The sequence below is a fragment of the Lactuca virosa genome, chromosome 1 (genome assembly GCF_052849685.1).
Source record: "Lactuca virosa cultivar CGN04683 chromosome 1, Lactuca_virosa_CGN04683_v6, whole genome shotgun sequence".
Taxonomy (NCBI): domain Eukaryota; kingdom Viridiplantae; phylum Streptophyta; class Magnoliopsida; order Asterales; family Asteraceae; genus Lactuca; species Lactuca virosa.
The window spans coordinates 116,573,594-116,587,193 of record NC_136426.1 but is presented as its reverse complement, the minus strand read 5'-3'; the positions used below and the strand labels follow the sequence as shown (position 1 = coordinate 116,587,193).

The window sequence follows — 13,600 nt, the reverse complement described above, 5'->3', positions numbered from 1 at the left end:
ATCTAAAAGCTTAGATTGAGGTTTTAATCATCTTTGGTCAAGGATACATATATGAATTTCATGTTGGAATGGATCAACATAAGTAAATTCTATATATGGGAACATTATTTGCGTTCTAAAATTCGATTAAGATTACGGCATCCCTTTTCATATTCTGAATTATGAGAACTTGGCAAATAGAAATATTGTAGCAAAAGGACTGGTCTAGTGTCATGTCTTTATGTGAGACATCATGAATCGTGTCCCATATGCTTCGGATATAGGATCGATTGCATGTGCTATAATATTCATCCTTTCTAAAATTTTCCAAATGTCTGGGGCATTAAGAAGGGAAAAGGTCTAGAAGGGGATATGACTAAAGTGATTAAGCAATTGTCGAGAACAATCTAAGGTTTACCAAAGATTGGTTGCTCAGGGACAGTTGGAAGTATAGTGTTAATTTTGGAAGGACCATATTGACATATTCTGAAAAGAGGCAACTCTTGTTCAGAGGTGATAGTTAAAATGAGAATATGGAAATATTCCCATAGGTGGAAGTTATTCATTAAATCTGTGTAAGATTAGGAAACTTAATGCAAGAAGGATGTTCAAAGCAATGTACTTTGAATTTGAGACTTCGTTTCCATGGAATGATCTCCATTGGAATACTCTGTAATGTTTGTTGACAAGTCTTTGTGACTTTGTGCATAGTCATTACGAGAGGATCAGTGCATATAAGTTTAGAATCTAGCAAATTTAGGTAAATGGCAGGAATTTGGAATTCTTGCATTTGCAGTAAGGATTTGGGATTGTGAAATGAGAATCATTGGAATTATGTTCAATCGATCTATTTCACAAAGTAAAAGATCATAGACAAACTTAGTGTGCATACTTGGTGTATGGCATAACTAATGTTTAGACAAACATAGTGTGCATACTTGGTGTATGGCATGACTAGTGTTTAGAAAACCATAGTGTACATGCTTGGAGCATGGGACAACTATTGTTTTAATTCAAGTATAAAGTTGATAGTTTGAAACAGTATGCAATGAATGATGTGTAATCAATATGGTCATAAATAAAAGGTGTTTTATTTATATTCATAAGTTCTGAGACCATATTTGATTAGATTATTCTTGTGTTTCACTTTGCATGTTTTGACTTCCAGAATAACTAGGTCGTTCTTCCTGAATGACTAATTTATTCAAACCATCCACAGTCGGTCATATGTTGGAAGTAGATATGAATCAAGACTGTCATGAAGCTGGATTGTAGATGTCCAAGGTATGGGACATAACAAAGAGTTACTACAACATTCATGAGTGCTCATAAGTTCTGAGTATTGGATTCAACCCACGCTCATTGGAATCACTTCATGGATTTTATCACGAGTGATCATGAGACGATAATATCTTATATTCTTCAAACCTAGAGATATAACTTGTTGCCTATGAGTTGGTTATACATTGATTGCACGAAAACGCATTTGGTAACTCAGTGTTATAAAACGTGCCTTTGTGTATGATTCAACAAGTAGTAGAACAAGCATATGAGTTGAAGTTTATCCATTCCTTTTACCCTTAAAGGGATAAAAGTGACATCTGTGGGCCCCTCGATGATTTAGTGATGACACCCCGAAGTGCTTGGCCAAGCCAGGACTAATGTGATTTGTTCAATTAGTCGGTCGTCATAAATCGGAAATCGGGAAACAATAAATGGACAGAGAGAATGATTATAATCCATGTCTCAATCCATATTATATCTAGAATGGAGGAATATATGATCACTTATCTAATGGACGCATCATTGATTTGTTCAGAGTTCGACGGCAGCGGCTTTCAAGAGCTACGATTGCCAGTCAGGTTTTGAAGTCATACGCAATAATAGTTTTAGACTTATCCAAGTGGGAGACTGTTGGATTAGTGTCTAAGTCCATAACTATATTTGGTATGTACTTGACCCGATTGGCATGGTCCAGTTGGGTTGCATGGCATCATGCATTTGGATAGACTAAAATGAGAGAAATAACACTTAAGGTTTAATAATATATTATAATTTCTAATATATTAATAAGATTATTTAATTAGTATTGATCAAGAATTAATTTGGAATTAATTAAGTGATAAAAAGGAGACTAATTAAATATATGGGTTGATTGTGTAAATCATCCATACTTGTATAGTGGGCTAATGCTCCATGGATTATCAAGTTGGGCTAAAACCCATAGGATGCTCCATGGTGTTTTTGTACCCATGGATCATGGAAATGAAAGGCCATGACAATTAGGGTTTACATGGTGTAACCCTAATTGTGACACACTATATAAGCATCTTATTCTTCCCAAAAATCGGCCACTATGAAGGAATGGTGAGGGCTAGCCGATTTCATGAAGTGTTCATTTCTCTCTAAGTTATTCCAAGTGCATTTGATGTTGTGTGAACCATTTGAGGTGTCACACTTGGGGCACTAGGCTCTTAAGATCCATGGAATCAAGCTACATCAAAAGGTATGTCTTCTAACTTGTATTATTCCTTATGAATCAATGTTTTGTATTCTAGTTAGGATAATATCTTGGAATATTCATATTTGCATGTATAATAGAGAAAACATAGATCCACGGTATTTAGGGTTGCATGTACACTTAGGAGTGTTAGAATGCTCAAAACCCAACAGTCTTCAGTTCCTTCTGGAAGTGACAGGATTGGTGCGCTACACAACATTTGTTTTAATTTCTAGAAAGCAGTTTCTTTCTTTTCTTTCCAGGTAAATTTTACATCCTTCTGTGTCAATGCGGTTAGAGGTTTGGCCGTCTTAGAGAAGTACTCAATAAATCTTCGGTAGTAGCCAGCAAGTCCTAAAAATTGGCGCACTTCAGTCGGTGTTCTTGGTGCTTCCCAGTTCTTGATTGCTTCGATTTTTGCGGGATCTACATGTATCCCTTTGTTGCTTACGACGTTCCCTAAGAAGTTTACTTCTCTGATGCAAAATTCGCACCTGGAGAATTTTGCGTATAGTTTCTCTTTTCTTAGCAGTTCCAATATTAATCGTAGATGTTGGCCGTGTTCTTCTTTTGTTTGTGAGTATATCAGGATGCCATCAATGAATAAAATCATGAACTTATCTAAATAATGTTTACAAACACGGTTCATGAGGTCCATGAACACTGCGGGGGCATTCGTCAGACCGAACGGCATAACTAGAAACTCGTAATGTCCGTACCGAGTTTTGAAAGCGCTTTTTGGTACATCTGATTCCATCACTTTAAGTTGGTGATACCCAGAACGTAGATCTATCTTGGAATAGTAACTAGAGCCTTGTAATTGGTCGAACAAGTCATCGATTCTTGGGAGTGGATAACGGTTCTTGATCGTTAACTTGTTCAACTCCCGGTAATCGATACACATTCTGAAGGATCCATCTTTCTTCTTGACAAATAAAACTGGTGCTCCCCTAGGTGAGAAACTTGGTCTTATGAAGCCTTTTTCAAGAAGTTCTTACAATTGGCTGGAGAGCTCTTGCATCTCTGACGCAGCCAGTCTATAAGGTGATTTGGCTATCCGGGCCGCACCGGGAGTTAGGTCAATTCTGAACTCAACTTATCGGTTTGGCGGCAACCCAGGTAGGTCTTCTGGAAACACATCAGGGTATTCACATCCTTGTGGTATGTCTTTTATCTCCTTTTCCTTGCTCTTTTTATCTACTATGTGAGCTAAAAAGGTGTAACATTTCTTGTGTAGATATTTCTGAGCCTTTGTGCAAGAGATTAACTTTAGATTTTGTCTCGATTTATCCCCATAAATTATCATAATCTCCCCATTGGGTAGGGTCAACCGTACAGCCTTCTTGTAGCATAGGATCTCAGCATGATGAGGGGCAAGACAATCCATGCCAACGATAATATCGAAGCTTCCGATAGGCATGGGCATAAGGTTTATTTGAAATATGTGGTCATTTAGAGTTAGTGTGCAATCTATCAGTGTTTCAGTAGTGCTCTCTATTTAACCGTTTTCTACTTTTACTTCGTATGCTACCTCTAACTTCCTAATCTCATGGTTTAAACGTTGTTTAAATTTTGGAGTTACAAATCTTTTATCTGCACCGAGTCAAAAAGTATTGTAGCATACAAGTTATTGACGAGAAACGTACCAGTGACCACCGATGGGTCTTGGATGGCATCCTTGTTTCCGATCACAAATTCTCTTCCACGGGTATTTCATGCCTTGCCCTTCAGCTTTGGGCAATCTCGTTTAAAGTGTCCCTTTTCACCACACTCATAACATGTCCTTGCTCCTCCTCCTCCTACCCCAGTGCCAATGTTCTGACTTCCCACTTCTCATGTCGGGATTTTACAGAAAGGGGCGGTATGTCCCTTTCGTTTGCAGTTGGTGCATTGAAAACATTCACCGATGTGGTGTCGGTTGCAGGTGACACACAAGGGGTGTTTTTCTGCATAGTTTTTCTGGGGTGTGGGTGTTGGAGTTGGAGTTGTTGTTGCAATGTAGACCTTCTTTCTCTTTTTTGTGCGTGAATCTCCTCCGCCCGCTTTTCGTTTATTGGGTTCAACCTTAGGAGTTTCAACCTTCGTCCCTAGGGACCCTCGACTAACTTCATTGTTGGTCAAACGCTTAGCTAGGTTCTTAACACTTTCGTAGGTTGTAACCCTTGAAGAGATGACCATTCCCTTGAATTGATGTGCCAACCCCCAAATATAGCGTTCAATCTTTTTGTGCTCCGGCGTTACAAGTGTCGGGCATAGTAGGGATAGGTCATTGAACCTCGTAGTGTAAGCTTTAATGTCCGAACCTTTCATTTTTAGGTTCCAGAGTTCATTTTCCAGGTTCTGGATCTCATCCCTAGGGCAGTATTCTTCTACCATCATTGCCTTCAGTCCTCCCCAATATAAGGAGTTGGCAGGAATGATGCCCATTGATTTCCCCTGCTCGTTCCACCATGACAGGACTGAGTCGAGGAGAGTGCAAGTAGCAAATCGTACCTAGCTATCCTCAGCACAGTAATTGATTTGGAATACAGATTCCATTTTCTCGAACCACCTCGTTAAACCAATGACTCCTTCGTTGTCGTAGAAGTTCTTAGGCTTACAGTTCATGAAATCCTTATACGAACAAGCCCTTCGGGTTTCGTTGTAGTGTATGTTTGTACTACTCCCTGGTCTTGTTCCTGTTCCCTCGATTTCTATGATGGGAGTTTCATGGTTTGCGCTCCTAGCATTTGTTAGAGCTATGAGGCGATACGAGATTAGTTGCTCCAATTCAGCCGCTGTTTGCGGGAGTCCCGTCATTAGAGGTGGAGGTGGTGGAGCATCATTCGTTTGGTTTTTCAGTCACTGGGGTTATTGGCGGATCTCTTATTGGCCTTGTATGGGGTTGCCCCCTTGGCCTTGTTGTTGGTGCTGCTGTTGGACGAGTTCGGGGGTTGCTTCTTCGCGGAGGCATTGTGGATGTCCTATTAATTTAGCAGTAAACCATTAGTTTCCTGTTGTTATGGTCGTTTTTTGTGGTGTGGAGCTGAATAATTAGTTTATTTATTATTGTGCATGAATTTAAATGTTTGCATAAAATTTTCATGATGGATTAATGATAACTTCCTTATATTATTCATTGAGGTACGCGTTTTATTAGCACACATTACAACAAGACCATGATAGGGTACAAAACCCTAACCATGTTTACATGGAAAACAGATAAAACCTATACGTGAATCGTTAAGCGACCCACGGTTTATTACACACGCTTCTACATGCTCCTTCTTCTCCATTACCAAGTTTACTTCTCCATTCATCCATTCCATAACTCCCTTGTCATGCTACACTCTCCTAATTGATCCCGAAGTTACGAGACAATGTTTTCAGTATTTCTCGGACCTATTCCTCCAAAGCTCGGATCCTTTGTTCCATTCCTCGCGATCTCTAATCCGCTTCAATGGCTCTGGCCATTGCCATCCGCATCAGTCCCTCAGATTCTTGTCGGATTGCTTCTTGAGTACTGATGTAGTTGTAAGTGCCCATCACCATATTGTGATCCCCCCTGATAACATTATAGTCTTGGTTTCTCAATTCTCTTAGTTGTTGGACGTGTCGGGTGAGTCTAACGTTGTTGCTTTCAACGACACTCACTTCGTCGCTCACCATTTTGATTTGGTTGCCCAAACGGAGGGTGCGATCAAACAGCAGAGATAGAGATCCAACATCTGTAGGGTCCTGGGGATTTGTCCCTGAGGGTTGTCCAACTTCATACCCATTCTTTCTTTCTTCATCCTGGTTTGCCAATGGTGGCTGGTCTTGCATTGGTTCGTCCGGAAAGGGGCTATATGAAACCTTTTTGTCCTTGGGCCTAAGGAATTGTGCTGGGGTTTTCTTGGTGATGCTCCTGCAAGGCGGAATGGATTTGCGTATGGTTGCTCTAGTGCGATGCATTCCGGAGCCAATGCGATGTGTCACAGGTAAAGGGGACACAGTGGGTGCGACTATCGGGGTAGGTGTTGCTTGGGTTACCGGTTCCTTTGTTTCTTCCTCGGAATCTGAATCCTCATCCATATCATCTTCCAATTCCTCTTCCGAGTCTTCCTCGGGATCTTCTTCCGGGTCTTCCTCTGGTTCGTCGTCAGGGATAAGTATCGGTGCTTGGTTATTTTGAGTTGGGAAGTAGGGATCCCCTACCAATGGCACACGTGAGTTAACCTCTTCTTCCCTTTTCTCCTGTGATTGCGATTTCATCCTATATTGAGATTTAAGGTTGTATTAGTATTTCGTATATCATTCGTTTTTATAAGGAAAAATTTTAGCCTAGATTTTTACAAGATTTTTAACAAAGTTCTTCTTTCAATTCAATACCTTTGAGTAGCAAAGGTGTACAAACATGTTCAATCATACAAACAACATTACTAGTAAACTGTAATAGGTATAGTTTAGGGAGTCACTATTACTATTTCGAGGACAATGAAACATATAAGAGTCAGTTCATACATGAGTCAGTTAAAACATACTATAACGAGAAACAATACTCACTATAAAGAGAAATAGAGACAACATACTACATACTAGACAGAGAGAACATACTACATACTAGACAGAGAGAACGTACACTACACTAGAACATACTATACAAATACAAGAATACTATAACATTAATGTGAGTACTACTTCATGGCTCGGCAATATACTGCTACGTCACGTTTTGTACCCAGAGTCTCCTGGAAGGAGAGCGTGAATTTGTGTATAGATCTATATGGGATTGACCATCCCACACCTTGATGCTAGCTACAGTGGGACCTGCAGGTCTACGGGTGACGAATGTCATATCTTTTCGACGTCTCGAACGTCGTGTTATACTAAGTCAAATCAAGTATGGATACAATCATATCACATTTTACCTTAATTAAACTAACAAGTTTAAGGGTAGTTAGTACATTAGTAGTTACCTAGATAAAACTACTAGTACATCTTTATTTTCCCATTTCATTCACATTGTGATCTTCTCACATAACGGTAATGAAAAACTATATTTTTAGTAATGATAGTCACACTTTGGGAAAACTCACACTTTTACAAAAGAACAAACATAGAAAACAGTCGAGTCTTGGTAGAAGACTACTTTAGTAGAAAATATAGGATTTTCTAGGAAGTTTACAAACATTTTCATCAAACACTTACAAACTCTTACATCAAACATTTACAAGTACTTTCTTCAAACTTATACAAACAATGACACTAAAATGCTTATGAACTCACCAGCTTTAATGCTGATCTACGCTTTCAAATGTATTCTCATGTCATTAGTATACAGGTACCGATGACCAGGTTTTGAGAAGATGGAGCACGTTCAAGACTCATCTCTTATTTTAATTTACATTTTTGGTGTCTTATAAACTATACTGAACACACTTGTATAAAAATTATTACTATTAATGCAATGGATGATGTTGTTGCTTGTTTATTATTATGCATTGTTGTGATACTGTACATGACGTCCTCCACCCCCGAACGTTCCGCCGTTCCGGTTTTGGGGTGTGACAAACGAGGTGGTTCGAGAAAATGGAATCTGTATTCCAAATCAGTTACTGTGCTGAGGATAGCAAGGTACGATTTGCTACTTGCACTCTCCTCGACTCAGCCCTGTCATGGTGGAACGAGCAGGTGAAAACAATGGGCATCATTCCTGCCAACTCCTTATCTTGGGGAGGACTGAAGGCAATGATGGTAGAAGAATACTGCCCTAGGGATGAGATCCAGAACCTGGAAAATGAACTTTGGAACCTAAAAATGAAAGGTTCGGACATTAAAGCTTACACTACGAGGTTCAATGACCTATCCCTACTATGCCCGGCACTTGTAACACCGGAGCACAAAAAGATTGAACGCTATATTTGGGGGTTGGCACCTCAATTCAAGGGAATGGTCATCTCTTCAAGGGTTACAACCTACGAAAGTGTTAAGAACCTAGCTAAGCGTTTGACCAACAATGAAGTTAGTCGAGGGTCCCTAGAGACGAAGGTTGAAACTCCTAAGGTTGAACCCAACAAACGAAAAGTGGGCGGAGGAGATTCACGCACAACAAAGAGAAAGAAGGTCAACGTTGCAAAAACAACAACTCCAACTCCAACACCCACACCCCAGAAAAACTATGCAGGAAAACACCCCTTGTGTGTCACCTGCAATCTGTCCGACCGATGGCGGAATCACAGGGGTTGCGACGTGAAACGTTGGTTCATAGTTAACAACATACATCGAATATTACAGGATTCAAATAACATTACATTCTTCAAAAGTATGAAAAAGAAGAAATACATTGTTTAGTAAATCCCAAACGACGACTAATACATAATTCAAGTTCAATAAAGCATATATCAAGAGGTCCGGTTACTCGGACAATAGTTTATTTAAGGAGAAATATCCTCTTTACCCTGCAGGCATTCTTCCAACTTTTAAGATCCTGAAGATACATACGTTTTAAAAATACGTCAACAAAAATGTTGGTGAGCTTTATAGGTTTAGACTCCAATAGTTTACAATTGAAAATACATTTGTGACCCTTTTAAGATTATAAATATGTATTTAGTCCGCACTTGTAATCTCATACAAGTAAAATGGTTTGGTTCATTGTTTATAACCAAGGGATCATAATTCGAACTGTCAGATTGAAAATATTATAGATACGAATTATATATAATAATGTTTTCAACACCTTTCCATTTTGTTCAAAAGTTCCTTTTTAACGATAAAACTTCTAGATTAAAATTTATGGATTCTAATATGAGCTTATAACCGAACTATGGACGTGCAAGCCTCTATAAAGCAGTACGGAGAGAAGATGTACTGTGACCATCACAACGCTTCATCGACGTCGTGAAATAAATAAGTGACTGAACGATTACGCCCGTTTTGACTCTTCAGACGATGGTTGTAGCTAGCAACCGCAGGCTTGGCTGTGAACCCTTATAGATCTATACCAATGTTCCACGTTCCTTTCGGATTAACGGTTATAGCACAGAGGGCTTTGTACTAAGTCTTTAAGTTCTTAGTGATGAAGTGTTTCTCATACAGAATATCCTTAAATTGTTAAGTCTAGGATTTTTGTCATCATTTGTATTCCGAGCCTTAACAATGTTTGCATTTCTTTGTCGTCACATTCGGATATATAGTTGTACATACACTATTATACATATATTTTTAAGAGTATGTAAATATGTATGTATATATCGTTGAAGGCATAAAAATATTACTTCAATTCTTTGTTTTCTTGAAGCGTTAATAGCTTTTTCATAAGTTTTCTTTTTATATAAATATCTTTTTTTATATAAACAATCATATTCTATAAAACTACTCATTTTTATAAAATATTACAAGATCTCCTTATAAGCTCCATTTTTATATCAAATAATAATTTTATATAAAAATAATCATATTTTATAAAAACTATTTATTTTATAAGAGGTTACAAGGTCTTTTTATAAACTCCAGTTTTATATAAAATAACAATTTTATATAAAAATAATCATATTTTATAAAAACTACTTATTTTATAAGATGTTACGAGATCTTTTTATAAACTCCATTTTTATATAAAATATCATTTTTATATAAAAATTATCATACTATATAAAAACTACTTATTTTATAAAATGTTTGAAGATCCGTTTATAAACTCTATTTTTTTATATAAAATATCAATTTTATATAAAAATAATCATATTTTATAAAAATTACTTATTTTATACAATATTACAAGGTCTTTTTATAAACTTCATTTTTATATAGAATAATAATTTTCTATAAAAATAATCATGTTTTATAACATAAATCCAATGGAATACTTATGTATCTATAAGTCTAGTTATCTAATATTATATTTACACTTTAGACCTTGCTTGTAAATGAATTAACAAAGTAGGTCCTAAGTCTATACTTTTCTTGGTTTGTTTTATTAACGACCATTCTAACACTAATAGTTAGTTTTGATTATCAACCAAATAATACTTGCATGCACTTATGTCACAAAGATAATACCAACACAAAATTTATATTAGCATCTAATATTTCATGTAATTGTTTTAACGCTACATGAATAACAAAATATGCTAGCATATCATGCATGAAATATTTTCGTATACCCACTGCATGTTTGTTTTGATATAGATAAGATGTTGGGTGGTAAACCGTTAGAGAAATATTAAGAGTATATGAAATATTTCTTATCTAGCATGCAAGTGTATATGTATCTCCCCCCAAAATTTATAAAACTCAAAGAAAATAGGCCATAAAGACTCACCTTTGTTGCGCGATCTAAACCCGAGACTTGTTCGTTTTTAGGAAGGCTTCTTGTGTCACCTTTAAAACCGATACTAAGGAAGAGTTCGGGTTGTTTTGGGCGATCAACAAACGGGTTTATGGTCTCCAACTTCCGGCTCAAAATCAGCAAAGAAAAGTAGAATAGGGGATTGTTTACGTGAGTTTTTTGGGGTGCCTCGTGGGAAGAATATGTATGGGATTTATATGGTTGTAAATTTGTAGGGTGGGTCTCATGTGATATGGGCAATAGTTTATGTTGTACAAGTTGCATGCAAAAGTTCTTTTCAATTGTAGGTTTTAGCCAATTGAAGTTATGCCCATTTGTTCTTATATAATGATGATACTCAATAAACTAGTAGTGACAATTGAGAGATGCTCCATGTAGAGCAATAGAAATTGACGTACAACCACTATTTTTCATCATGAATCCTTGTATTGTATGATATTATTGTTTTCTATTTTATGATAATTGAGATATGGGTTTTCTAGGTGGTGTACGCAAGTATAACTATTAATATAGGTATGGTTTTATGTTGGTTAAGTAAAACTTTGTCGTTCCAACTAATGAAGGTAATTTAATTGAACAAGTGGTTAGTAGTGTCCCATTTAGTGATGTTTAACTTGTTCAAAACAAAATCTTTTTTTTTTGTGGCATGCGACGATACTTGTAAAAACTTTTTATCGTTAAACAAGATTTTAATGGCTTGAGGCGTTTGGCAAGTGGTTATAGATTTAAAATGTCCCACATATATTTTATTATTCCACCGTTTCATTCATAGGTTCATAATATAACTATTTTATTGTGGTGGTTTGGTCGACATATTTCGACCTAAAATTACCAATTGTTACACGTTAAGTAAAGTACATTACCATCTGCTAAAATAGCCACGTACACAAACGTCTACATCAAATTTACACGTTGTGTATTTTTAATTACACGGCGCGTAATTGTTGCACCTTTAAACACTTAACCAATTTTCCAATTTTACCCTTTTAACCACCAACACAATATCTAATAGCTTAAGCTCAATTCTAGTCAATTTCAAAGATCACAACAACGTTCATCAGCATAATTCACAAAACGAAAATGTCATAGTTTGAGGTTTGATTTTGTCGTCATGTCAACCTCATACTATTTAGAACATTGGTTAAAAATAAATTCTATTTATATAATTTTCAATAATATTCCTAAAAAATCAATACTTCAATTAACTTATTACTTTTTTATTTTCAATAATACTAAAAATATTCTTTTATCATAATTTTCTTTTAAGATTCCATAGTATTTAATATTATTCTGTAAACAGTTTTTTTGAAGATATACAATTCTTGTAACCATCACAAAATATCGTCCAATTTACACTCATGTTGATCCTCACATGACCAAAATCAAATTTTCAAAATTTTGCAAACAGAATCCTCAATTCCCAGAATGACATTACAAAAAGAAAACAACTATCTTTACATCAAATAAGTTCAAACAAATTGCAGCAGGAGGTCATCTTCAAGAATCCCTCCAAGTTTCTTGGAACTAAAAGCTTAACTTTCCACTCCCATCACATGATTTACAAGATCGAGCAGACAAGCATTTCGTGCAGTAGCTCCATTTCTTTGGTAGCCTATCAATCATTTTATCAAATTTTATGATTTTATCTCTAAAAAAGATCCTGTTTTTGTGAGTAAAAAGAAAGATTCAATACCCGGCTGTGTATCTAGTAGCCATGTTCTTCGCATTCAATCTTGCTTTTTCAGCACTTGAATCCGACATTCTTTTCACCACAAATCCTTCACCTTTGCATTCTGAACAAATCCCAGAACCACCACAATCTTCACAAGGTCGTGTTGGAGTAGCATTAGCTGTCTCTTCGGACTTAGTTCTTCTGGCCAAAAGGGTGGCGGCTGCGCCCACCACCGTCGCGGCGATTGCTACAGAAGCGGCGGTTTCCGGCAACCCATTTGGTATCAAGGTTTCTTTTGGTTTTGTGGGAAATAAGATGTATGAACTTCTATGGAACGTGTTATGGTCTTTAAACTTGCATCCCCTTCCTGTTTCATAAAGTAGAATCAAAATTTTCTACTAATCATGATTTGAACAACATCAAAATCAAGAATTTCATAAAATCCCCAATTGTTAGCCATCGGAGGACTTCCGCCATGAATATTATAAGATAGTTATGATGAAGTATTTTTCAAATAAAGAACCCACCCCATGATTCTTGCAGGTTTGCATAAACCCTAAATTCAATTTGAAAAGTAACAGATAATCAATACGTATATCGTTAACATCTATAAAGATGGAAGGAACTCTAATTGAAGAATAGAGGGCGTATAACAAAACAATATATCTATTGATAATCAACACGTAGCTGATTGAAAAAGTAGCAAAAAAAAACACAATGTTGCGAAAGGAAAGAGGGTTTACGATCTTACGAGTAGATAATGAAGCAACAGGAATGATGGTCTGCAAAGAGAGCTCCATTTTCAGGTTGCGGTGTTCTTGTATAAATATCTTTTCTTTTACCTTATATAGATTTCGTTCTTCTTGTGTCACTTATTATCTATCTTCCATGATCTATAAGCTTTGATGTTAAATGACAAGTCTGCCCTTCATTGAGAATAGTCTTGTTTCTTACTTTTTTATGTGGTTTTTACTGATTTGGTTGTGTTTTTATTTTTAACTTTTGCTTTCACTTTTCTTTTTTTTTTCTTAGAGGAATTTAATATTCTCACTATTTATTTTTTGCAAATTTGTTCGTTCAAGTGTTTGGAGGTTGGTTTGTTTTTTATAGGGGTGAGCAAAACCAAACCCGGAAACCG

General features: G+C 36.5%; 1 protein-coding gene across 1 annotated transcript; it reads right to left on the bottom strand.

Annotated features, from left to right (window-relative positions):
* Nucleotides 1–12,163: 12,163 nt before the first annotated feature.
* Nucleotides 12,164–13,321, bottom strand: LOC145106304 (uncharacterized). Its single transcript, XM_079043315.1, has 3 exons — nucleotides 13,214–13,321; nucleotides 12,484–12,829; nucleotides 12,164–12,402 (listed from the first exon to the last, which is right to left on the bottom strand). Exons 1-3 carry the CDS (start codon nucleotides 13,260–13,262, stop codon nucleotides 12,315–12,317), a joined length of 483 nt encoding a protein of 160 aa, XP_078899441.1. The 5' UTR covers nucleotides 13,263–13,321; the 3' UTR covers nucleotides 12,164–12,314.
* Nucleotides 13,322–13,600: the final 279 nt, after the last annotated feature.

What these genes read in the sequence shown, in the direction of transcription:
- LOC145106304 (XM_079043315.1), bottom strand. Translation starts at nt 13,262, where the DNA reads ATGGAGCTCTCTTTGCAGACCATCATTCCTGTTGCTTCATTATCTACT. An exon ending in TGTTGCTTCATTATCTACTC is followed by an intron (nt 12,830 to 13,213) that starts GTAAGATCGTAA and finishes TTTATGAAACAG; the next exon opens with GAAGGGGATGCAAGTTTAAA. An exon ending in GCTACTAGATACACAGCCGG is followed by an intron (nt 12,403 to 12,483) that starts GTATTGAATCTT and finishes AATGATTGATAG; the next exon opens with GCTACCAAAGAAATGGAGCT.